This window comes from Coregonus lavaretus (genome assembly GCF_964263955.1).
Source record: "Coregonus lavaretus genome assembly, chromosome: 34".
Lineage (NCBI taxonomy): Eukaryota > Metazoa > Chordata > Actinopteri > Salmoniformes > Salmonidae > Coregonus > Coregonus lavaretus.
In genome coordinates this window covers 32998460-33025950 of record NC_140021.1, presented here as the reverse complement: position 1 = coordinate 33025950, position 27491 = coordinate 32998460, and the positions used below count along the sequence as shown (strand labels likewise).

The 27491-nt window shown below is 45.5% G+C and overlaps 1 protein-coding gene across 8 annotated transcripts in view; it reads right to left on the bottom strand.

The window, feature by feature from the left end:
• LOC311109417 (protein scribble homolog) overlaps nucleotides 1-27491 on the bottom strand; it is a 119557-nt gene that overhangs the window by 25616 nt on the left and 66450 nt on the right. For 5 of the 8 annotated variants that reach the window (XM_084152287.1, XM_084152289.1, XM_084152291.1 and 2 more), the window contains exons 16-28: nucleotides 20333-20422; nucleotides 20059-20136; nucleotides 19581-19901; nucleotides 15063-15143; nucleotides 10191-10463; nucleotides 9529-9639; nucleotides 9194-9370; nucleotides 8956-9072; nucleotides 8612-8800; nucleotides 8385-8504; nucleotides 8003-8053; nucleotides 7572-7628; nucleotides 7257-7337 (exon numbers count right to left, since the gene is read on the bottom strand). In XM_084152287.1, coding sequence (XP_084008413.1) covers nucleotides 7257-7337; nucleotides 7572-7628; nucleotides 8003-8053; nucleotides 8385-8504; nucleotides 8612-8800; nucleotides 8956-9072; nucleotides 9194-9370; nucleotides 9529-9639; nucleotides 10191-10463; nucleotides 15063-15143; nucleotides 19581-19901; nucleotides 20059-20136; nucleotides 20333-20422 — 1746 coding nt within the window. The remainder of the gene's footprint in view (nucleotides 1-7256; nucleotides 7338-7571; nucleotides 7629-8002; nucleotides 8054-8384; nucleotides 8505-8611; nucleotides 8801-8955; nucleotides 9073-9193; nucleotides 9371-9528; nucleotides 9640-10190; nucleotides 10464-15062; nucleotides 15144-19580; nucleotides 19902-20058; nucleotides 20137-20332; nucleotides 20423-27491) is intronic. The other 3 variants (XM_084152288.1, XM_084152294.1, XM_084152293.1) reach the window with 2 other exon arrangements.

The following is a 27491-nucleotide window of genomic DNA, read 5'->3' as shown; positions in this document are numbered from 1 at the left end:
GCTGGGCCACTCAAGGACATTCAGAGACTTTCCCGAAGTCACTCCTGCATTGTCTTGGCTGTGTGCTTAGGGTGATTGTCCTGTTGGAAGGTGAACCTTCGTCCTAGTCTGATTTCCTGAGCGCTCTGGAGCAGGTTTTCATTAAGGATCTCTCTGACTTCGCTCCGTTAAAAACTTTGCCTCGATCCTGAGTAGTCTCCCAGTCCCTGCCGCTGAAATGATGCTGCCACCATCATGCTTCACCGTAGGGATGGTGCCAGGTTTCCTCCAGATGTGACGCTTGGCATTCAGGTCAAAGAGTTGAATCTTGGTTTCATCAGACCAGAAAATCTTGCGGGCTGTCATGTGCCTTTTACTGAGAAGTGGCTTCGTCTGGCCACTCTACCATAAAGGCCTGATTTGTGGAGTGCCGCAGAGATGGTTGTCCTTCTGGAAGGTTCTCCCATCTCCACAGAGGAACTCTAGAGCTCTGTCAGAGTGACCATCGGGTTCTTGGTCACCTCCCTGACCAAGGCACTTCTCCCCTGATTGTTCAGTTTGGCCGGCCGGCCAGCTCTAGGAAGATCCTTGGTGGTTCCAAACTTCTTCCATTTAAGAATGATGGAGGTCACTGTGTTCTTGGGGACCTTCAATGCTGCAGACATTTTTTGGTATCCTTCCCCAGATCTGTGCCTCGACACAATCCTGTCTCGGAGCCCTACAGACAATTCCTTCGACCTCATGGCTTGGTTTTTGCTCTGACATGCACTGTCAACTGTGGGACCTTACATAGACAGGTGTGTGCCTTTCCAAATGATGTCCAATCAATTGAATTTACCACAGGTGGACTCCAATCAAGTTGTAGAAACATCAAGGATGATCAATGGAAACAGGATGCAACTGAGCTCAATTTTGAGTCTCATAGCAAAGGGTCTGAATACTTATGTAAATAAGGTATCTTTATTTTTATTTTTAATACATTTGCAAAAAATTCTAAAAGCATGTTCTCGCTTTGTCATTATGGGGTATTGTGTGTAGATTGCTGAGGATTTGTATTTATTGAATCCATTTTAGAATAAGTCTAATGTAACAAAATGTAGATTTTAGCATGTGCATCTACTGTGCCATGGTTCGTGTTCCTTTCAAACTCATATTTGAAATGTTTAAGGTTGAGGCTTGAATTCCTCCTCACAGCTGTTGAGTGGACATTCCTACCAGTCCAGGACTCCTAGCGGGAATGTTACACTGCAGAGCCCCTGCTCCGCTGTGCACTCCAGAAGGGGTAAATCCATTTGAATTCAATCACTTTTTGACAGCATCCCTTTTGATTTGAACGAAACCTTCCATACATATTTGCTCATTGTAGAAGTGCTCAGAATGTTTTTGGACCTGCATGCCAAAACATTCAAGAGATAAAGGTGCTCAAAGTTGACCCATTTTGCATACCCAACCATACCATGAGACATGTCTTCATCACTGGAAAAGATAAACTACTGCAATTGATATCATTTAAAAGCTTACAGAGTTGTTCAACTATTTCATCATTTCTGGAAAAAAATGTTTTCCTTTAATATTTTAAGTCACTTATCTAAACGTGTAAACTTTTTTTTCATATTCACATTATTTTACATAATCTAAGGTTTTGGTGTTGTGCCCGCCATCGGTTGAGACACAACATGCTCTTGAATACAGGGTGGGTGTCATGTTTTGGTTGATAAATGGGACTACATTTGACATTTCAACTGTCAAATGGTACCAAAAAGATGGTTGGAGGTCCACATGTCAGAGAATGTTGACTTGAATGGGAATATCTGTTGAAATCATTGAAATAGAAAAGACATGACCATTTAAGTTGACATTCGACGGTGGGTGGACCTGCAGTCATCTTTGCGGTAGTAATTAGAAGTGCATTAAACATTTCAATGGTGTACCAGCTAAATTGCAGTTGTCTGAAGGGATAGGTCCAATCTATTCATTCCATTTCTATGATTGAAACGACACCTACCATGTATTCAAGAACATGGTCCCAACCTATGGCGGGCACAACACAAAAACCTTAGATTATGTAAAATAGGGTCTAAACTACAACATATGGGAATACAACAAATAAATCAGAGTTTACACGTTTGTAGATAATTGACGTTAAAGGTAACATTTTTCAAGAAATAATCAAATAGTTTGACAACACTGTTTGTAAGCTTTGAAATTATAACAAACTCAACCGTTGATCTTTTCCAGTGATGAAGACATGGATTTCTCACGGTATGGTGGGGTATGCAAAATGGGTTGACTTAGAGCACCTTTATTTTCTGAATGTTTGGCATTCATGTCAAAAAAGTCACGTTCTGACCACTTTTTCCATAGAAAGTTTTGTTTAAATCAAAAGGGATGCTGTCAAAAAGTGATTGAATTCAAATGGATTTACCCAGGACTCATTCATAGCAAGACATTGTTCCATCTCAATTCCAGAAGTCACATGCTCATGGTTATATATTTTCAAAGGGTTAGTGAAGGAGACATCCGTCAAAACAGGTGACTTCACACATCTTGGTCATTCAAGCCATCCTGGCTGGCAGTGTTTGTGATTGGCAATGATTATGTCATACAAGCGCACAAGTGTGTATCCTGTGCTACAGGGAGGAACTCAATGAAAATAAGGCAGATCAGGTTATAACCCTAATGGTTGTTACAATGAAAAAATCAAACACATAATATAAATTCTATCATATAAACTCTTGGCTGAAACATTTTCTAAATAAATAATAAAACATTTTAAATTGGCGCAGAGACAAAAAGGAACTGCTACTCCTACACCAGGCCACAGTGCCACACACCATGCTGGCTCAAACCCACACACGCAGGCAGGCCGGCCGCTTGCCTTGCTGAATAACCAGGGCTGCAGCTTGCCCGCGCTCCCGTAGCCCACGTGAGGCCCTGATAGGATGCGCTCCGAGGGGGGGAGGCCCTTGCTCCTGCGATTGGCCACCAGGAAGGGGTTCTCAGTGAAGTTGATTGGCTGGGAGTCCACCAGAACCACCTCCTCCTCATCTTCACCGGTAGGCAGGGCTTCTTGTCTAGCTGCTTCTTGATTGGAGGAGGTTATGGAGGGACTGGGAGAGTGCTGGGACATGTAGAGGGGCTCTGCCTCTGTGTTCATAGTGGGGCAGGACTGAGGCAGAGCATTGGGGTCCACATGGAAGAGGGAGGTGGGGGGCTGCCCCAGGCCAAAACCCAGGGGCTCTAAGGGGGAAGAACATTGGGCCTGCATGGGGGCCTCCGTGGGGACAGTTGCACTGACAGAAGGAGATAACTGAGAAGGAGCGAGAGAGAAAAAGAGAGTGAGAGAGAAAGATAAAGGGGACTGAAATGATGAGAGAGAGAGAAAGGCATAGGAAATCTCAAATCTGAACTGAGGAACAAAAAAACATAAAAAGAGATGGAGACAGATCGCTACACGTTAAGAAATGAGGGACATACTGGAGGACAAGAAGATGGAGACAGATAAATACATAAGAGAACTAGGGAGCTGTGTGGAGAAGAGCTAAAATAGACACAGACCCACTTCACACTCTGGCTGGCCAGATCAGAAACTAACTTCATGATGCAGTAAAACAAATATTCTTCAACCAAGTGACACAGCAGAAGATGGAGTCACAGAGAGCGTTCCACTGGGACCAGGATGGATTTCAACTCAAATGTGCCAAAAATGCCAGGGCTTAAAGTGGGATGAGGGTTAGTGTCTTCAGAACTACATTGTTCTACACTGCCCGTGCATTCCAAGACATGGCCTTGACATGTCATGACAATCCAAATAGTGTCACTAAGAATACATGCAGTCGCTTCCCGAGTGGCGCAGCTTTCTAAGGCACTGCATCACAGTGCTTGAGGCATCACTACAGATCTGGGTTCAATCCTGGGCTGTGTCGCAGCCGGCCGCGACCGGGAGACCCATGAGGAGGCGCACAATTGGACCAGCGTCGTCCAGGTTAGGGGAGGGTTTGGCCGGCCGGGATGTCCCATCGCGCTCTAGCGACTCCTGTGGCGGGCCGGGCGCATGCACACTGACACGGTCGCCAGTTGTACAGCGTTTCCTCCGACACATTGGTGCGGCTGGCTTCCGGGTTAAGCGAACAGTGTGTCAAGAAGCAGTGCGGCTTGGCAGGGTCGTGTTTCGGAGGACGCATGGCTCTCGACCTTCGCCTCTCCCGAGTCATTACGGGAGTTGGAGCGATGGGACAATTGGATATCACGAAATTGGGGAGAAAAGGGGTAAATGCGGCCTATAATATACAGAGGTCAGGGGGGCGCAGGGTTTCCATTAGGAAAATGTATCGCCTGACAACATGACCGGGAAGATTTTAATTTACCGGCCATTTGAGAAATCTACCAGACCCATATGCATTGGGTGCGTAACTCATTAGGGCGTCCACCCTAGGTGCTCAGAATGACAGAAATCACATTTAGATGATGGTCATTCATCTTAACAGAACATGCAACTCCTGTAATGAAGCAGCCAATAAAACTTCATTTTCAAACAAACACTTGCCAAAAAGCAATTAGCGGGAAAACACCATTCTAAAACAGTGCACCTGATGCGAGCGGTTTTCATATGTGACAGAGATGAAAATCTCTGTTAGAAACTTAGAAAGCAGGGGAATCTAAAGATGCAACAACGAGGATGGCTTGCTAATATGACTAGGATTGTGCCTTTGGCTTCTGGACAACAAAAGAAAGTTGATATGAAAACCAATATTACAGGAGAGAAATGCTGGTTTCAATGGCATATGAGGAAGACTTCATAAAATAATTGCATCCACATTTCTATGGTCGGATTTTGCCTAAGCTACTTTGAAGCAAGGCAAGACATGCCTCATAATATAAAGTAAAATGTTCAGGTTTTAAACAATGAAGTATATATGTTTTCAAAATGCATACTGCCTCCAGCCCACATTGTAAAGTGGTGGGGGACACGCTGATAGCCTGCCTATCGTTGCCTATAAACTTGTAGGGTGAATGCGAGGTGTGCTTCAATTACCAGTTGAGAAGAAGTATATAGTAGCTCTGTTTCTAACACGCAATAGCATTTACAATTGTTGCGCAATGACTGGGCATCAGCACGTTTCTCTCCAGCAGCTCTAACGCTGTCTGACAAGTCATATTCCCCTCAAAATAGGCTCTGTATGATGTGCGCGTGCGATAAATAACTAAAATACACATGGCCCAATTTAATTCCAAAACACGTTGCTAATTAACCTATAGGTCGATAAGCATGACTGTCAAATGTATTTCCATCGACTGATAGTTCCATCAATGAATAAAAAGCATTATTTTGAAATGGGATAGTTTTTTTCTCCCAGTCAATTTTATTTCTCGGCTTTTCAATTATTATTTTTTAAAGCCGTCAATTACTGGCTAACGGTAACCCTGGTGGGGTGGTATGTGAGCCAGTACCCTTTTGGCAGAGGACAGCTGGGCTAGGGCTGGGTGCCTGCGGGAGGAGGGGAGGTGTGGGAAAGACGATCAACATACCAACAAGTTGAGACTAGCTTTACCCAGCCGGCCTAGGTAAAGGCAGGAGCCAAGTGTGGTTCATCACGACACACCCCTGCTTACCACTCACTTCTCATACCAAGAAGCATGTTTCATCATATGACTAGCTACATACCTTAGATACTATGATACATACCATAACATTACCAAACTTCAGCTGTCAGAATACCTCAAATAAACATTACAATACTTTTAAAAACCCTATAGACAGGGATTAAGATTATGTAAAAAAAGATGTACATCCAACCCCTCTTTCGACAGGAAAAATCTAAGGGAGTCATGACAAGACCCACTGATAATCTTCCTGGGTACAGTGGTCATGGAACCCAGTGGTCCTCATTCCAACTCTAATGCATAGCCATAATGCAAGAACAGCTGCAGGTGATATATAGGTTAAGCGCTCCCAGAAAAACCCCATGGCTTAGTACTAGAGCTTATAAGACTAACCACTGTTGCATTAAGATTCAATAAATAGCTAACAGAACACTAACACCTCAAAATACAATAAAGATCCCTACTACAAACTAAGCTAGGGAAAAAACAGGCAATATTGACACAATTTGTAGCCTCGCCTATACATTTACCTACGCAAGACCCTAAAATGGTGACAGGTATGAGAGCGGCCCAAGTCAGCCCCTTGTGTCAGCTCATAAATCCTTAGTCATTTACATCTTTAGCAAAAATGGCTGCCGTTCACACATGTAGCTACAATACAGAATGGACACAATGACGGTAGAAAGTGTTTCCATGTATTTGAATACATAGATAAGATGACAGAGAGTAAGACACAGAAGAGCCCAGCCCAGTTGTCCCTATACTCACTGTAGGCTGTTGGGACCAGGGGTGCAGTAGCTCTACTCAAACCAAACTCTTCCAGGGGCACTGGCTGACTGACTGACTGACTGACTGAGAGCCCACACATTGGGACACTCTCCCCTCCCTCTCGTCTGCACCCCTCCCACTCCCTTCCTATCCTGAGTGTAAAATAACCCCCTGAGCAGAGGCCGGGTGGTGATGGGGGCAGCTGTAACAGCTACCAACCATTTTGGCGGCATCATTTCTCTTCTATATCTGTCCATTTCCCTCCATCCAGCATTCCAGCTAATGATGTGAAAGGGTCCTCCTGTGCAGCTTCTAGTTTTTATTTGTGTACTCACCCTTCGATTCGTCTCTAGATTTCTTCTTGTTTAAGCGACGTCTTCAAGCCAAGGTAGACGATCCATTAACATGGCGTGCAACAGTCATCATCTCCATTGATGATACAAATGGATCTTGTTTTGGAATGTGGCATCTCATCATATCACAGAAGTGAACGGAATGGTTCCATTCCATTGTAGAGGCAATCTATTCTTTGGGTCTGGCCTTGGCTAGACAGGAGGAGGCCCAAGGCGTTGGTGAGGAAGGCAGGAGTCAGGGTTGTGAACATGGGGGGGGGGGGGGGGGTCACATTCTCCCCCTGGCCTCAAGAGGCACCTGCTTGGCCTCCGGTCACAGAGGGTTTCCCGGGAGATAAACAGGGCGGATTCCACAGAGAGGTCTATTCTGGGCCCAAAGGGACAATTTCCAAGATAGTCAGCAGACAATTCCAGGCATTTCACAGCCTTAGTCAGGGTTCACAGGTCTTATAAGAGGTCTAGTATAAGAGTTACCTCACATCATTTCACCATAATCATCAATGGGGGTTGTGTTACCTTTCAAGTAAAATCATTCCTTTATTTCTAACTTACTCTGTTGACCTTCTGCAGAGCGGTGGTGGGCAGTGCGGCCAGTGTCCGGTAGTCCAGTTTCAGAGGCCCAGTGCCCAGGTTCTGAGGGAAAGAGGAAGAGGGTCGAGTGTCAGACATACTGGAGAAAACTACTTCCCTCTCATACTACTCTCATGTCTCACTCTGTTAGGAGGCCACTTCATCATTACATAAATATGCATTGAAGCACAACAGGTTGCAGAACATTTCAGATGTTATAGTAAAATCCTCTGGACTGGAGATGTCCGCTTCTCTGATAGGGAGGCGGTTGGTTGAGCTGGGAGGGATCAGTCTCACCTCGGTCTCCTCTTCTAGCAGGCGAGTATCCTCCTCACGCTCCAAGCGCATGCGCTCCTTCACAGAGAGACGGGGGTGGAGGAGGGGAGGAAAGAAGGGAGGACACCCAGCCACACAAATAATAATGGAGAATAGGGGATAAAATGAGTGTAGGTGAAATGTAAAGTGAAATGGGCAAAAAGACAAACAAGATGGAGGAATTCAGTGGAGGTGGGGTGAGTGGAGATGGAGTGGTGTATGGATGACCCAGACACATTATGAGGGAAGGGAGGGAGGTGGGGGGGGGGGGGGGGCAGAGAAAAGGTAAAAGAAAAGAGATAGAAAGGGAGAGAGAGGATAGAACCCACACACATTAGAAAAGGGCTCTGTTGATTTGCCACAGTAGCAGAAAAAGCATGCGAGGTAGGACTTGGCTACATAGTCTCACTCACCACCTCCTCCATCTCTTCGCTCTCCCACTGGGACGTCTCTCGCACCACCTCCTAGAAAATAGATTTTACATCAAAATGTTTCATATTAAAAGTCATCCACTATGTTTTCCCCTGTGTTTAGTATGTGTGTGTGTGTGTGTGAGTGTGTAGTTGAAACGTATGCTTCTTTTTTGTTGTTTGTCCCTTTTCTCACTTTTGCACTAGCAGATTTTGTTATTCTTTCGAGCATGGATTAAATGAAATTAGCATCTTGGCCTCCTTGGGTTGAGTGCGAGTACCAATGTAATTCTACAGAAATGTTGTTCTCCCACACACCGGCCACCATCCATTGTAGCCTGAGGGCAGACCCTCACACTGGCTTTCTGCGTCATATTATTCTCACCTTCTGTAGGATGTCCATCTCCTCAGGACTCAGGTCTCGGTCTATAGAGGAGATGCTCTCCATGCTGTTCTTACGCACGATGCCCGCTGCAAACGGGTTGGCAATGATGCCCGGCGACGCCTGAGATGAAACAATGACGCATAATTAACATGGCATCCGTTTTGGATCTGACTATGTATCTAAGGGTAATTTCAACTCGGAATGGATGTTAATCAGTTTCCCCTCACCTCTATAGCGGCAGCGTTGCCAGGGTCGAAGCCGTCACACACCAGAATGACCAGGGTGTCTCCCACGGCGCGGAGCACCCGTACAGCCTCCGTGTGGGTCATGCCCAGCAGGCTGTGGTTGCTCACCTCCAAGATCCGCATGCCCACTAGCAGACGGCCATCCCTGGCAGCCGCACCGCTGGAGCTCACCTACAGGGGGTGATGCAGGGATGGGGGGTTAACAGGAGTCAATATATCAAAGGAGGTCAATCATTGACCGTATTCCAAGGAGAACCCGTTGAAGGGTGAGGTGGGAGTGGCAGAGACAGAGTCTGGGGCTAGAAGGACAAGGTGGGTCCAGGTACCTTGGATATGAAGATGCCCTCATCGGTGGCGTCGAAGGGGTTGCCAGCGTGGCCCTTGGCACCGCCACGGATGCTGATGCCCAGCTTTTCTCCAGGCTGCTTCTGGATAACTATATCCTGTATTGGGACACATAGATCAGGAGATGGGACTGGTTGGTGTGTGTGTGTGTGTGTAGGGACAGAAGCTGTGTGTGTGTGTATGCGTGTCAACTGTACATGTGGGTTTAAGAGACGTCACCTCCATCCCAGGCGGTGAGGGGTCCCTGCGCACCAGCATGCGGATCTCCTGCTTGTTGGAGAGCAGGGCTCTAACAGCCTCCTGGTGGGTGGCGTGGCGCAGGTCGATGGTGTTCACCTCCAGTATCCTGTCCCCCACCCGCAGCCCACTCTGACATGCCAAGCCATGGGGGATCACCTAGCACAGGCAGGCATGGAGGGTGAGATACACAAACCCGGGAAAATGAGAGGGAGAGAGCGAGACAGAGAGAGAAAGAGAGCGCGACAGAGAGAGAAAGAGAGCGACAGAGAGAGAAAGCATTTTGAATTGAGAGAGAGAGAGCGGAAGAGAGAAACCTTAGAGATGAAGACGCCAGGCTCGTTGATGCCGAACGGGTGACTGGCGTGATCACTGCCTCCCACGATGCTCAGTCCCAGGGGGCCGCCCGCTTTCACCAACGCCACTTCCTGTCAGGCGAGGAAGTGAAGCGACTAACGTAAACAGGGTTGTCTGCAAAGTTTTAATTGAGGGACATGGTTCTAGGATAGGGGCTCTACAAATACAGTATCAGGAGACATGAGAGGAATTCAGGAAAACATCAGTGTCCCAACAGACAAATACCAAATACATCTTTAACTCTTCTATTAGACAAGGAACACAAACTATCCATGGATCTACTATATCTACTTGTAGACAGGTATGAGACTAGACATAGGCCTAAGCTCTTAGCCAATGGAACAGACTCTAGGGCTTGGCATTATTCACTCAGTGAATGCTGCATTTCACTGGGCCCCATTACACCATCCTAGCATAATAAACCTAGGTTAGGACTAAGCATTCGTACCGTGCACCATATTTTCTTGAGCTGTAGAGCATTTGAGATTAAGGCCAAATGTAAAGGCATTAAAACTAAAGGAAATCTGAAGCTTGAATGCTCCATCATGGTAACTTACCACTATCCCCATCACATAGTACTATAGCATTTTTCCACCCACTTCCTTCCCTTCCTTTGTCTCACCTCGATGGGGTATTCGTCCTCCAGCGGCTGGCTGAGGTGGTTCCCGTGGGGCAAGAGGCTCGAGTCGTCATTGCCCTCTTCCTGGTCGGGCGAGTCAGAGGGATCTGGAGGTGGGGGGGAGTGGGCGCGGGCGCGGGACAGGCCCGGGGAGCCCCCTGCGGTGCCCGGCTCGGCCTGGTCACGCTCCACCAGGAGAGCGATGGTGGGAGAGGTGCCGGTAAGCAGCGCTACTGCCTGGTCATGCCTGGCCTCTGTCATGTCTACACCATTGATCTGGATCGAAAGGCACAACCAATGAGGGCGGGCGTCAGTAGGCTAACTGACTAACCACAGTGTGCGACACTCAGGACTAGAGGTTCAGTGAGGGCAGACAGCTATGTGTTCGTGGGTTGGAACCGGTCCAGGGAACAGAAACGAAAACCGGAAAATACTGACATTTTTTGAGGAACAGAACCAGAACCAAGAATGAAAGTGATGTATACTGGTCCGGAACAGAACTGCTTTTTTAAAAGCACGGGAACCGGTTAATAACTTTATTTGACTTTCCAGGCATATTTCCCAGTCTAAAAAAACCTCACTGTCACTCAGAAACGTATTTCAATGTCTGCCTGCCTGCCAGCTGAAAATCTTCGCCCGTGTGTAGGCTACCTGCCACTCCCCGTCCCTCTGAAGCGTGCATAGTCTACAGTAGCTACTGATGTTACAGGCGTGATTCATAAATCAGGGAGAGCTTTTTAATTAGAGAACAATGGATTAACATTTTCTATGCTAGTTAAGGATACTATAGTTATCAAGTTTCACAAGACGTGTTTTCATTTTCATTTTGGAGTCGCTCTGCACACACAAGCTTGTTAGCCAGCTAGCTTGTTAGCTAGCTCTGGTCTAGCTTTCGAAAACTCTAGGCAGTATTATGTGTAATGTAATGAGAGTCATGATCAAGGGCTCGCTCTGGTCCAACATTAAGCCAACTCTCTGAAGTTCAAAGACATTCAAAATTCCTTCATAGAAGCCGCTCCCCCGTAGATATAATTCTGTGGGCCTAATTCAGATAATGCATGTCATAACAACAAGATGCCCAGCGCTTCATGCCCAGCGCTCTCCTCATCCTCAAAATGTCTGTTGCAAGTCGCACCCTACACTACACTTGTCTGTCCAATGCATGTACATAGCTTTCCCGCTCCATAGCAAGCTGCTCTATCCATTGATGAAGTAATTAAGCTTAAAAACGAACAGAAAGGGACGATTTAACCATACATCTTCATTCGAACCGGTTCATAACTTTATTTTGCTGGTCGGAACAGTGCAACGAAATTAAATAGATAATGGTTCTGTTCAGAACAAAACGATTGGAAAATAATTTCGGTTCAAACCCCTGGTTAAGACTCATATCATTATTGTGTAGACGCACATCACATGTTGCCATAAAGCTGTATATTATTACTATAATAAAATTATTGAGCATTGATTGAGACAGTTTAGTACATTGAGATGTACAGCAACAAAGTAGGCCAGTGAGAGAGTGAGAGAGAGATAAAGAAAGAGATATCTGAAGACACCAGGAGCCAATACCCATACAGAGGAAGGGAGGCAGGAGGAGATGAGAGGGAGGATTGGAGGGCAAGCTAGCAAGAAGCTTCTTCTGGGAACTTCTGTAGGTTAAGCCTTTCTCCGATGTTACAATCTCAAAGTCTTCAAAGTAGTCCTAAAAGTCCTGTCAATGCAATAAACTGTATTTAGGACGTTGGCCAATCTGACTTATGTTTATGCTATCCGTTTGCGATTGTGCACTGAAAATACAGAGCGCAACGACATATGATGACTGCCAAAGAAGGGGCTGATCTTGAGCCAGCAAACAGAGTTGTCAATACTTTCAGCCTAAGCGCTGCTCCTATACCTAGCTCCTGTCCTTTACAAATTGTAAACTATTCTATTACTTTACAGAGGGCATTTGAGGATGGACTGCAGTCTGTAAACGTTCCTAAAATGTAGAACGAGGTCCTGATTCCTCTGAGGAGTGAGGGACAAAAAACGGGCTATGTGATTGGTCCTCTGGTCCGAGAGACAAACAGAAGCCAGCACTGACCATACAGTACCGGCTCTTACCATTGGCTGATAAGCTTACTGCGGCTATGGTAATACATGCGGTTACCACAGAGGCTCCGCCCACCCCTACCCTCCAACACCACACCCACCACCACCGAGCAGGCAAGGAGACGCATTGAGCATTAGTTGCCATGCAGAGAGAGGGAGAGAGCAGGTTCACAGAGAGAGAGAGAGAGAGAGAATGAGAGAGCGAGGGATAGGAGAGAGAATGAGAGAGCGAGGGAGAGGAGAGAGAATGAGAGAGCGAGGGAGAGGAGAGAGAATGAGAGAGCGAGGGAGAGGAGAGAGAATGAAAGCGCAAGAGAGAAGCTGAGAGACCAAGTTGGAACAGAATCATTCAGGAAGACATTCTATGATTTCCCTCACCTAGGAGGACGGGGAAGATGCAAGAGAGAGAGAAACGGTTATGACTCAGAACAGAGAATGAGAGAACAAGACAGGAGTAGTTGTAGACACACAAGAGGACACTATTTCACACTGCACACAAATGTAACTAAGGGGTTAACGAATGTCTCAAGATAGAATTAATCACTGGATTGGTAAAAATAAATAAAAATAAAAAGCCTATTGAGCAATCATATCAAGGCCCTACCTTTGCAGCCATGGTCAAGGATATGAGCATGGGGTGCAACTCTGAATCAGCACTTTGTCAGCAGGTAAGGTCTATAAAAACACTATGATAACCACAGTAAAGAGAGGCACAATGAAGAACCGTGCAGGAACCTTGACTCCAGCAGTCAGTCATGTTAGTCTAGGGCTGCGTCCCAAAGGGCACCCTTTTCCCTGCATAGCGCACTCCTTATTTATTTATTTTACCCACTTTTTCTCCCCAATCTTGTCTCATCGCTGCAACTCCCCAACGGGCTCGAGAGGCGAAGGTCGAGTCATGTGTCCTCTGAAACATGACCCGCCAAACCGCGCTTAACACCCGCCCGCTTAACCTGGAAGCCAGCCGCACCAATGGGTCGGAGGAAACACTGTTCACCTGACGACTGAGGTCAGCCTACAGGCGCCCGCCCCGCCACAAGGAGACGCTAGAGCACGATGAGCTAACCCGGACGACGCTGGGCCAATTGTGCGCCGCCCTACGGGACTCCCGATCACGGCCAGTTGTGATACAGCTCGGGATCGAACCCGGGTCTGTAGTGACACCTCTAGCACTGCGATGCAGTACCTTAGACCGCTGTGCCACTCGAGAGGCCATAGTGCACTACTTTTGACCAGGACCAGAGCTCATAGGGCACTACATAGGGAAAAGGGTGCTATTTGAGACGCACACTAGATGGGCTGGCAGCAGCAGCACAGGACAAGCAGAGGCCCATTCTCTCAAGTGGGATGAGTGTTAGTGCAAGTTAGTTTTCATATATGGTTGTCATATACACAGTTTATTAGGTACACACCCCCCCCTTTCACGAAAACGGATCGCTCCTACAGACAGAGTTACGTGGCCGTGGCTTGCTATATAAAGCAGGCAGACAGGCATCCTGTTTGATTGAACGTTAGAATGGACAAAATGAGTGACCTAAGTGACTTTCAGCATGGTATGATCGTCGGTGACTGGCGCACCGTATCCAGTATCTCAGACATGCACAACAGTGTCTAGTGCAGGGACCATCAACTAGATTCAGCCATGGGCCGATTTTTTCTTGAGCGGATGGTCGGGGGGCCGGAACATAATTACAAATAATTTGTAGACTGCAAATTGACCACAAGAAGCCCAGACAGATATAATATTTGGCTAAAACATAATCATTTCAAACCTTGCTTACATTTGTATACGAACTCTCTATAATGCTTGGGAATCCTTGGGAACAGATTTCCAAAATAAAAAATAACTTGGAGCTGATTTCCTGGTGTTTCTACAGTCTTATGTCCAACAATGAAAATAAAATAAAACATTTATTTTATAATACATTTCTTTGCTCAGAGAACTTTGTGGCCAAATCAAAGCACCCGTGGGCCAGATTCGGCAGTTGGGGAACCCTGGTCTAGGGTTTACAGAGAATGGTGTGACAAACAAAAAACATCTAGTCAGCGGCAGTCCTGTGGGCGGAAACAGCTCGTTGATGAGAGGTCGAAGGAGAATGGCAAAAATTGTGCAAGCTAACAGGCGGGCCACAAACAGACAAATAACGGCGCAGTACAACAGTGGTGTGCAGAACGGCATCTTGGAACGCACAACCTGTCAATCTGTAGCCACGGATGGGCTATTGCAGCAGACGACCACACCAGGTTCCACTCCTATCAGCTACAAACAAGAAGAAGCGGCTCTAGTGGGCACGCCATCACCAACACTAGACAAAAGAGGAGTGGAAAACACTGCCTGGAACATGACAGCGAGTTCAGTTTACTTGAGTGGCCTGTGCAGTCCCCAGATCTCAACCCAATAGAGCATCTTTGGGATGAGATGGAACAGGCTGTTCGCAGCCCGTTTAATCTGCAGAAACTGTTCTGGAGGTAAAGGGGGGTCCGACCCGGTACTAGATGGGTGTACCTAATAAACTGTCCGGTGAATGTAATTGTGTTTGATTTGGGAGTAGTCAACGGGTGGCAACCATATTGTGAGTCTGAGGATGAGATCACTCACCACACTATCTAACGTGTGTGTGCTTGGTTGGTGTGTTTGGCATGAAGTTCACAGAGCGAGAGAAGAACATGGGCGGTGTACCAATTAGCAACCTATTCCCTATAAAGTGCACTGGTCAAAAGGGATAGGGTGCCATTTGGGATGTTTCCATGGGGCTAAAACAGGAGTGGAGGGGTACTCACGGTGATGACCCTGTCCCCTACTCGGAGCGTGCGGTCTCTGTGGGCCGCCCCTCCCTCTGCGATCCGCGAGATGTAGATCCCCTGCAGAGACAGACAGACACGTGGCACAGGAGTCAGAAGACGGTTCATAATGTCATCATGTCTGTGTCCTAAATGGCAGCCTATTCCCTATATAGTACAGCTCTGGTAAAAAGTTGTGCACTACGTAGGGAATAGGGTGGCATTTGGGATGCAAGCCAATGACCGTGCACATCATCTTGGTTCTAATGAATGTCTAATATGAGTGCATGAAATTGAGATTCAATCCTTCAGAAATGATTCACACCCCTTGACTCTTTACACATTTTGTTGTGTTACAATCTGAATTTAAAACGGATTCAATTGAGATTTTTTTGTCACTGGCCAAACACAATACCCCATAATGTCAAAGTGGAAATACACTACCAGTCAAAAGTTTGGACACACCTACTCATTCAAGGGTTTTTCTTTATTTTGTACTATTTTTTACATTGTAGAATAATAGTGAAGACATCAAAACTATGAAATAACACATATGGAATCATGTAGTAACCAAAATAGTGTTTAACAAATAAAAATATATTTTATATTTGAGATTCTTCAAATAGCCACCATTTGCCTTGATGACAGCTTTGCACACACTCTTGGCATTTCATTTTAAAACATTTAAACGTAATATAAACGCTACACCTTGTTTCACCCAGTCAAGTTCAGTTTTTCTGCAGTCCTCAGATACTCTATAAGGCGACCGAACTCGTTTCATGATTCTGCATGACACATTGGCTAAACAAAAGGTATATTAGCCCACCAAGGATTGACATGATTATGCACTAATGAGATGGGCGGTGTTCACTTGATTGACTGTATCTTAGTCCAATGACCACCTGTCGTTTTGAAACATAGCTAACTAGATAGCCAATGAGCTGGGCTTTACAGGAGTATGTGATGGTCCTTTCTCTGAGTAAAAGCCATTGTGCTGAGCTCGCGCGCAACAACATACATCGGGCAGATAAAATCGACAGAACAAAGAGGGCTCGTATTATGCACGCACGCTCAGTTCTACCAAGTTTATTGCTATTTTAGAAAAGTAGAACATGGCTAATAAAACAGGGAAAGCTCAATCGAAGACCAAGTATACAGATTTGGATGATATTATTGCAGGGAAAGAAACATAGAAATTGATGAGGACTCAGTTAGTGATTACACTGTAGACTCACGCTGATTTCTTTTGGATGGGAAAGACGTAACTTTAGACTGCTAAGTAAAATACTTTCTTCTCATGCAGTTGTTTAAATGGTTGCATATTATTCATTTGAGATTTTTATTTGATTGCTATATATATATATATATATAAAATCACTATAATGAAATATGTTTACCAATAGTAAATAGGGCACTCGAAAACCACAGTCAACATAAAATACACATTGGCTAGGGCTCACCCCCCTGCTAATATAATTGATGCAGGCTCACCCCCTGCTAAAATAAAGGTTCAATAAAATAATAGTAAACTTGAGTTCTTACTGAATTTTTAAAAATCTTCTATAGTGCTAGAGACTCTGACTCAGATGACCTCTGGGTGCCAACACCAAAGAGACCACATTCAAGTCCTCTAGTAGAAACTGGTTCATTCAGTCAGACCCCCTGCTGCTGTCTATGGCAGCACACCCACCCCGCCCGGCCATCTAGATGTGTGAATGTTAGTGTCTTATGTAGGGGGGCTAATGATCCATCATATATTACATTCATGGGAGTGTGTAAACTTGTATTTTTTATTACCATAGCATTTTGTATGTTCTCTATAGTTATGTGCTTGAAAATGAAAATGTATCACTTTACCAATTCAGCCACTTGGAGGCCATTTGGGTACGTTTGGGCAAACTGGTGAGGGACACCTGGTTGACTTCATACTAAATGTTATGTAGCCCCCTCATTCTTGAAGGTATAAGTCAAACTTTGCACATACACTGTTGCCCTCTTGTAGACCACATCTAAATTACCTCCAGCTTCCTATCTGAATGTATGGCTTTTTCATGTCAAAGATGATGCAACAAAAATAAAAATAGAAAACTTATGTCTTTTTGTTTGTTTTATCTTTTACCAGATCTATTGTGTTATGTTCTCCTACATTAATTTCACATTTCCACAAACTTCAAAGTGTTTCCTTTCAAATAGTACCAAGAATATGCATATCCTTGCTTCAGGTCCTGAACTACAGGCAGTTCGATTTGGGTATGTCATTCTGAGCGGTAGAGCTTGGCTTGATTTTTGGCTGTGAAAGTGATCTTGACTCAAAAGGTTGGTTCCCACTGATATACAGTGACATGTCTGCTAGCTGTGAACGCAGTTACCCAGGGGGTAGTGGGTGGTGGGTTAAAACGTCAGCATGCTTCAGTTCGGCTGGCTCCTAGCCGAACACAGCTAGGCGAACTGAACGAGTGTGCTCGCATACTCCTTTTAAAGACCTTCGCCTGAAAAACGAGAAAAAAGCAGCAATAGTTCTGTTTGTCTATTTTGAGACGCCATACCTCAAGAAATCTGTCATTAATTTTCTAACTAAGATGTTTGGTGCAGTATTTTTAATACGAAAATGTTTGCATGAAAACTAGTCGTCTCTCGTTGAATGACAACAAATACTTTATTGAAGAATCCCTACTGTTGACCAATCGCCGACGAAGGGGCGTAGACTTCGGCTATCGACTTCGGCTTTCCCCAATATAATTTTTTTCTATGCCCGAACAACCGAAAAAACCCTTGCCGAAATCCAAAACGAACAAAAGAACATCACAAAATATCATAATATATGCACAAACTCTACCGAACTGTTTAGTCTGGGAAGCATGCGGACGGCTTTAGTCTGGTGCAACAGGGCTGCAATGCCTCCTGCTAGTTAAATCACTGCCAGTCAGGGGAGCAGGGGATGTCCATTAATGATGACCTCACACAGCCTGGACTAAATATAGTCTAGCATTCTTATTTCAGTCCATGGTCTAACGCTGCCCTCAATTGTTTGCTTGGGCTTGTTAAGAAGTATTTCTGTGGCAGGATCTCAGCACAAGAATAACTTAACTAAATGAGCTGGCATGGGACGTAATGCCTTTTAATACACTGCACTACCAAATAAACTAAGGATATTTGGTCAATGGTAATAATTATATCCTAATGTAGTCAAATAAGGTTCAGAAAACGCTGATGCTATAGATTAGGACCACAGAATCACCACAGTCTCACACTAAGTCCCTGAGCCCTCCAGTCTCTTTACCTAAAGAGGAGTCACAAGCTACAAGGATGCCCAAACAACTCATTGGACTTCACAGGAGGTTGTGGCACCTCTCCCGAGTGGCGCAGTGGTCTAAGGCACTGCATTGCAGTGCTAGCTGTGCCACTAGAGATCCAGGTTCGAATCCCATGGGGCGGCGCACAATTGGCCCAGCGTCGTCCAGGGTAGGGGAGGGAATGGCCGGCAGGGATGTAGCTCAGTTGGTAGAGCATGGCGTTTGCAACGCCAGGGTTGTTGGTTCGATTCTCACGGGGGGCCAGTATGAAAAATTTAAAAATAATGTATGCACTCACTAACTGTAAGTCGCTCTGGATAAGAGCGTCTGCTAAATGACTAAAATGTAAATGTAAAATGTTAATTAGGGAGGCTGGTAATGGCTGGAGTGGAATAAGTGGAATGGTATCAGATACATCAAATGCATGGTTTCCATGTGTTTGATGCCATTCCAGACATTATTATGAGCCGTCTTCCCCTTAGCAGTCTCCACTGTTGTATTTATGGTTCAACTCCTAAATTCCAAACTATCATGCACAAGTGCAGACAAAGTGCAGGCCTACTCCTAGCCCATCTCAACAGAGATACCATCCATTCTAGAAAAAGGCACAAGAAGACTCTAGCGATAAGTGTGCATCTCGGTTTCTCTCAGCGGACTCCCCGAGCTGTGTGTGTGTGTTTTTGAGAGCGGTATTTGTACAGGACATGTAGCCAATGCAGTGGCCCAAAAATACCCCCTGGCCCCTCCCATCCCAGTTTCACAGGACCTATCAGGTGTCAAGGCTCGCAATTCATATCTCCTTGGTGATGGCTGTAAACATTGGAACCGGAAAAGGGGTTGTCAGAATGAGGAAACCTTAGAGGGGTGGGGGACGGGACGACGGGACGACTATGACTCGGCATAATACAGAAATACGTAGGAAATCCATGAATCCTGACTCTTAAACTCACCCTCTAATGCTGTAGCTAGTGCAGTTAGAGGTCTCGTGTCGTTGACTTGAGAAGTGGGACAACCTGACACGACATGCATACAAAAGGTGTTTCACCGCTAAGACCAGGAGGATGAAATATTCATCAGTGCTGAACAACGCCCAATATTCCTCCACCACATGACCTAGTTATGGAAACTCAGTATGTCTCCCTGTGTCTACTATACACACACTAGGGATGCGTGTGTGAATCTCAGTGTCTACTGTACACACTAGGGATGTGTGTGTGAATCTCACCATGTCCCCTGTGCGGTAGGCTGTGGAGCCTTTGCCCCCGGCAATGCTGAAGCCCAGACCCTTGTCGTTGCGGACCAGGCAGGTAGACAGCCTGTGTCGGGGGCCTGCGGGGGAGCCTGCCTCAATGCTAAAGGGAAGGCCGCTTGCCCGTCTCTCCCGGGGGAAGTAGTCGTCCTCGGGCCTCAGCGGTGTGGTGGTGATTGCGTTCTCCGGCTCCACCATGTGCTCCCGGAGGATGCTCATGGAGACGGTAGCGCCTGAGCTGCGCAGGGCCTCTACCGCCGTGTGGTGCTCCGCCCCCTGGAGAGCCACACCGTTCACCTGAGAGAGACGGAGGGAGCGGAGATCATGGTTCATGGTTCTCTCTACAGTCAAAAGGCATGTTCATGGACCTTGACCATGAATGCACCATGGTTGCAAACAGCCATAAGAATGGGCACCCATACGCTTATCACACACGCGTATGCACACACTTTACCTCTAGGAGTTTGTCTCCCACCTTGACCCCAGCCTGGCCTGCAGGGCCCTCTTCAGACACCCTGGAGATGAAAATTCCCTGGAGGGACAGACAGACTTTAGTACACAGTCCCAATCAGTCCGCAGAATATGAATGCGTCCCAAATAGTACACTGTTCCCTATGCAGTGTACTATTTTGACCAGGGCCCTGGTAAAAAGTAAATTCCATATAGTGAATTTGGGACGCAATCCATCTGTACATTTAGGAGTCTCCACAGCTGTCCTCAGCCCTCACCTCATCATCCCCCTTGTAGGGTGTGGATCCCTTTCCTCCGGCTATGCTGATGCCCAGGCCCCCAGTTTGCCGTAGAATGGTCAGGGTGTGCTGGAAATGGAGGAGAGGGGGTCAGCATACTGAGCGGAGACTTCCCATACAACAGCCCTATCCTCAGATAGACAGCCCTATCCTCAGATAGACAGCCCTATCCTCAGATAGAAAGCCCTATCCTCAGATAGACAGCCCTATCCTCAGATAGAAAGCCCTATCCTCAGATAGACAGCCCAGGACAGCAGGGAGGAGGGCTCACCACACTCCACAGACAATTGTTTTTAACAAGATGATACTTTTGGGTCAAATGTCAATTTGAAGGTGGCTGCATATTGTGATGAACCAATTGATAGTGTGATTACATGTAATGTTGATTGGAAAGTAAATGGATTTAATTGACTATTTATTTCAATTAAGTCATGTGGAGTGGGTGAACCCCCTCTCGACTCAAAATGTGGCGCCGATCTGGGGAATGCAGCATGGACACAGACTAGGGACAGACAGATGAGATGGACAGGGGCTACTCTGGTCTCAGGGCTAAACTCAACTCAAGTGTATGTCGAATGAGAAAAGGCAGGAGTCTTGCCTTGTATCTCTCCGTGCAGAGTAGCTACAGTAACTTATTAAAAGGTGGCCATTGTGGAGTAGAAGCAGTTCCAAATATCATTAACGGTAGTACTAAACGAACTACCCATCATATCACAAGGCATTGACATTAGCCCAAAGACACATAGTGAAACGACTCGACAAACACGTTATCCTTTTGACATAAAACATGAAGGCTAGTTTCAGACACTGAGGTGTGTATTTGGGGAGGGGGCTTTATATGAAACACAAGTCACAATACTCTGTCATGGAACAGTCACATCAAGGGGGGTGTGTGGGTCTGAACTGGATGTGTGAATGCTGTCCGTGCAAGCCATGCAGAGTGGGAGTAAGTGGGGGATGAGGGTGAAATATACAGTTGAAGTCAGAAGTTTACATACACTTAGGTTGGAGTCATTAAAACTCGTTTTTTCAACCACTCCACACATTTCTTGTTAACAAACTATAGTTATGGCAAGTCGGTTAGGACATCTACTTTGTGCATGACACAAGTAATTTTTCCAACAATTGTTTACAGACAGATTATTTCACTTTTCAATTTCACAATTCCAGTGGGTCAGAAGTTTACATACACAAAGTTGACTGTGCCTTTAAACAGCTTGGACAATTCCAGAAAATGATGTCATGGCTTTAGAAGCTTCTGATAGGCTAATTGACATCATTTGAGTCAATTGGAGGTGTACCTGTGGATGTATTTCAAGGCCTACCTTCAAACTCAGTGCCTCTTTGCTTGACATCATGGGAAAATTAAAAGAAATCAGCCAAGACCTCAGAAAAATAATTGTACACCTCCACAAGTCTGGTTCATCCTTGGGAGCAATTTCCAAACGCCTGAAGGTACCACGTTCATCTGTACAAACAATAGTATGCAAGTATAAACACCATGGGACACACGCAGCCGTCATACCGCTCAGGAAGGAGACGCGTTCTGTCTCCTAGAGATGAACGTACTTTGGTGCGAAAAGTGCAAATCAATCCCAGAACAACAGCAAAGGACCTTGTGAAGATGCTGGAGGAAACAGGTACAAAAGTATCTATATCCGCAGTAAAACGAGTCCTATATCGACATAACCTGAAAGGCCGCTCAGCAAGGAAGAAGCCACTGCTCCAAAACCGCCATAAAAAAGCCAGACTACGGTTTGCAACTTCACATGGGGACAAAGATCTTCTTTTTGGAGAAATGTCTTCTGGTCTGATGAAACAAAAATAGAACTGTTTGGCCATAATGACCATCGTTATGTTTGGAGGAAAAATGGGGTTGCTTGCAAGGCGAAGAACACCATCCCAACCGTGAAGCACGGGGGTGGAGGCATCATGCTGTGGGGGTTGCTTTGCTGCAGGAGGGACTGGTGCACTTCACAAAATAGATGGCATCATGAGGAAGGAAAATTATGTGGATACATTGAAGCAACATCAAGACATCAGTCAGAAGTTAAAGTTTGGTCGCAAATGGGTCTTCCAAATGGACAATGACCCCAAGCATACTTCCAAAGTTGTGGCAAAATGGCTTAAGGACAACAAAGTCAAGGTATTGGAGTGGCCATCACAAAGCCCTGACCTCAATCCTATAGAACATTTGTGGGCAGAACAGAAAAAGCGTGTGCGAGCAAGGAGGCCTACAAACCTGACTCAGTTACACCAGCTCTGTCAGGAGGAATGGGCCAGAATTCACCCAACTTGTTGTGGGAAGCTTGTGGAAGGCTACCCGAAACGTTTGACCCAAGTTAAACAATTTAAAGGCAATGCTACCAAATACTAATTGAGTGTATGTAAACTTCTGATCCACTGGGAATGTGATGAAAGAAAGAAAAGCGGAAATAAATCACTCTACCATTATTCTGACATTTCACATTCTTAAAATAAAGTGGTGATCCTAACTGACCTAAGACAGGGAATTTTTACTAGTATTAAATGTCAGGAATTGTGAAAAACTGAGTTTAAATGTATTTGGCTAAGGTGTATGTAAACTTCCCACTTCAACTGTAAGTGGGAGCAAGAGAAGATAAAATAAATAGTGAAGTGAAAGAGTGCTGTGTTCCGGGGTAGGGGGAAGAAGGCAGTGGAGGTTAATTCCAGTGTGTCGTCGTCAACAAGGCTCTGTTCTCTCCCAAACTCGTTGTCACCGTTGCAGAACGCTCATGCAACCACACAGATGCACAATATGCACATGCCAACCATTCCATAGGCATCCTCACCAGAAATGCACAGACTCAGTCACCAAGGCCAACTATCATTCCTCCAAAGGAACAGCCACCCAAAGTAAATAATCAGTATGTTGCATCTCATTATTACTTAGGTACAGTGAGGGAAAAAAGTATTTGATCCCCTGCTGATTTTGTACGTTTGCCCACTGACAAAGACATGATCAGTCTATAATTTTTATGGTAGGTTTATTTGAACAGTGAGAGACAGAATAACAACAAAAAAATCTCAAAAATGTTATAAATTGATTTGCATTTTAATGAGGGAAATAAGTATTTGACCCCACTGCAAAACATGACTTAGTACTTGGTGGCAAAACCCTTGTTGGCAATCACAGAGGTCAGACGTTTCTTGTAGTTGGCCACCAGGTTTGCACACATCTCAGGAGGGATTTTGTCCCACTCCTCTTTGCAGATCTTCTCCAAGTCATTAAGGTTTCGAGGCTGACGTTTGGCAACTCGAACCTTCAGCTCCCTCCACAGATTTTCTATGGGATTAAGGTCTGGAGACTGGCTAGGCCACTCCAGGACCTTAATGTGCTTCTTCTTGAGCCACTCCTTTGTTGCCTTGGCCATGTGTTTTGGGTCATTGTCATGCTGGAATACCCAACCACGACCCATTTTCAATGCCCTGGCTGAAGGAAGGCGGTTCTCACCCAAGATTTGACGGTACATGGCCCTGTCCATCGTCCCTTTGATGCGGTGAAGTTGTCCTGTCCCCTTAGCAGAACCCCCCCCCCCCCAAAGCATAATGTTTCCACCTCCATGTTTGACGGTGGGGATGGTGTTCTTGAGGTCATAGGCAGCATTCCTCCTCCTCCAAACACGGCGAGTTGAGGTGATGCCAAAGAGTTCGATTTTGGTCTCATCTGACCAAAACACTTCCACCCAGTTCTCCTCTGAATCATTCAGATGTTCATTGGCAAACTTCAGACAGGCATGTACAGTGGGGAAAAAAAGTATTTAGTCAGCCACCAATTGTGCAAGTTCTCCCACTTAAAAAGATGAGAGAGGCCTGTAATTTTCATCATAGGTACACGTCAACTATGACAGACAAAATGAGAAATAAAATTCCAGAAAGTCACATAGTAGGATTTTTAATGAATTTATTTGCAAATTATGGTGGAAAATAAGTATTTGGTCAATAACAAAAGTTTCTCAATACTTTGTTATAAACCCTTTGTTGGCAATGACACAGGTCAAACGTTTTCTGTAAGTCTTCACAAGGTTTTCACACACTGTTGCTGGTATTTTGGCCCATTTCTCCATGCAGATCTCCTCTAGAGCAGTGATGTTTTGGGGCTGTCGCTGGGCAACACGGACTTTCAACTCCCTCCAAAGATTTTCTATGGGGTTGAGATCTGGAGACTGGCTAGGCCACTCCAGGACCTTGAAATGCTTCTTACGAAACCACTCCTTCGTTGCCCGGGCGGTGTGTTTGGGATCATTGTCATGCTGAAAGACCCAGCCACGTTTCATCTTCAATGCCCTTGCTGATGGAAGGAGGTTTTCACTCAAAATCTCACGATACATGGCCCCATTCATTCTTTCCTTTACACGGATCAGTCGTCCTGGTCCCTTTGCAGAAAAACAGCCCCAAATCATGATGTTTCCACCCCCATGCTTCACAGTAGGTATGGTGCAACTCAGCATTCTTTGTCCTCCAAACACGACGAGTTGAGTTTTTACCTAAAAGTTCTATTTTGGTTTCATCTGACCATATGACATTCTCCCAATCCTCTTCTGGATTATCCAAATGCACTCTAGCAAACTTCAGACGGGCCTGGACATGTACTGGCTTAAGCAAGGGGACACTTCTGGCACTGCAGGATTTGAGTCCCTGGCGGCGTAGTGTGTTACTGATGGTAGGCTTTGTTACTTTGGTCCCAGCTCTCTGCAGGTCATTCACTAGGTCCCCCCGTGTGGTTCTGGGATTTTTGCTCACCATTCTTGTGATCATTTTGACCCCACGGGGTGTAATCTTGCGTGGAGCCCCAGATCGAGGGAGATTATCAGTGGTCTTGTAGGTCTTCCATTTCCTAATAATTGCTCCCACAGTTGATTTCTTCAAACCAAGCTGCTTACCTATTGCAGATTCAGTCTTCCCAGCCTGGTGCAGGTCTACAATTTTGTTTCTGGTGTCCTTTGACAGCTCTTTGGTCTTGGCCATAGTGGAGTTTGGAGTGTGACTGTTTGAGGTTGTGGACAGGTGTCTTTTATACTGATAACAAGTTCAAACAGGTGCCATTAATACAGGTAACGTGTGGGGGACAGAGGAGCCTCTTAAACAAGAAGTTACAGGTCTGTGAGAGCCAGAAATCTTGCTTGTTTGTAGGTGACCAAATACTTATTTTCCACCATAATTTGCAAATAAATTCATTAAAAATCCTACAATGTGATTTTCTGGAATTTTTTTTCTCAATTTGTCTGTCATAGTTGACGTGTACCTATGATGAAAATTACAGGCCTCTCTCATCTTTTTAAGTGGGAGAACTTGCACAATTGGTGGCTGACTAAATACTTTCTTTCCCCACTGTATGATGAAAATTGCAGGCCTCTCTCATCTTTTTAAGTGGGAGAACTTGCACAATTGGTGGCTGACTAAATACTTTTTTTCCCCACTGTATATGTGCTTTCTTGAGCAGGGGGACCTTGCGGGCGCTGCAGGATTTCAGTCATTTACGGCGTAGTGTGTTACCAATTGTTTTCTTGGTGACTATGGTCCCAGCTGCCTTGAGATCATTGACAAGATCCTCCCGTGTAGTTCTGAGCTGATTCCTCACCGTTCTCATGATCATTGCAACTCCACGAGGTGAGATCTTGCGTGGAGCCCCAGGCCGAGGGAGATTGACAGTTATTTTGTGTTTCTTCCATTTGCGAATAATCACACCAACTGTTGTCACCTTCTCACCAAGCTGCTTGGCGATGGTCTTGTAGCCCATTCCAGCCTTGTGTAGGTCTACAATCTTGTCCCTGACATCCTTGGAGAGCTTTTTGGTCTTGGCCATGGTGGAGAGTTTGGAATCTCCCTTTAAGAGTGTGCTCCTAATCTCAGCTCGTTACCTGTATAAAAGACACCTGGGAGTCAGAAATCTTTCTGATTGAGAGGGGGTCAAATACTTATTTCCCTCATTAAAATGCAAATCAATTTATAACATTTTTGACATGCATTTTTCTGGATTTTTGTTTTGTTATATTGTCTCTCACTGTTCAAATAAACCTACCATTAAAATTATAGACTGATCATGTCTTTGTCAGTGGGCAAACGTACAAAATCAGCAGGGGATCAAATACTTTTTTCCCTCACTGTATCTGCTACATTCCAATGACACTATTCTATCTTCCCGTCTAGACTACTGCAACCCTGTTGGCTGGGCTCCCTGCTTGTGCCATCAAACCCCTGCAATTGATCCAGAACGCCACAGCCCGCCTTCCCAAGTTCTCCCATGTGACCCCGTTCCTCCGCACACTCCACTGGTTTCCAGTCGAAGCAAGGGGAACAGCCCCTCCCCATCTTCAGGCTATGCTCAAAGCCTACACCCCAACCTGAGCAGTCCTTTCTGCCACATCTGGTCTATTGGCCCTCCCACACCTACGTTGGGTCAGCTCCCGCTCAACCCAGTCAAAGCTCTTCTCTGTCCTGGCAGCCCAATTGTATAACCAGCTTCACCCTGATGCTAGGACCCTACCTCTTCAAATAGTATCTTAAATTAATCCCCCCCTAAAAATAAATATGTATATATACACACACTGAACAAAAATATAAAACGCAACATGTAAAGTGTTGGTCCCATGTTTCATGAGCTGAAATAAAAGATCCCAGAAATGTTCCATGAGCACAAAAAGCTTATTTCTCTCAAATGTTGTGCACAAATGTATTTACATCCCTGGTAGTGAGTATGTCTCCTTTGCCAAGATAATTAATCCACCTGACATGTGTGGCATATCAAGAAGTTAACTAAACAGCATGATCATTACACAGGTGCACCTTGTACTGGGGACAACAAAAGGTCACTCTAAAATGTGCAGTTTTGTCACACAACACAATGCCACAGATGTCTCAAGTTTTGATGGAGCGTGCAATTGGCACGCTGACTGCAAGAATGTCCACCAGAGCTATTGCCAGAGAATTTAATGTTAATTTCTCTACCATATGCCGCCTCCAATGAATTTGGCAGTACGTCCAACCGGATTCACAACCTGCAGACCACGTGTAACCACACCAGCCCAGGACCTCCACATCTGGCTTCTTCACCTGCGGGATCGTCTGAGACCAGCCACCCAGACAGCTGATGAAACTGATGAGTATTTCTGTCTGT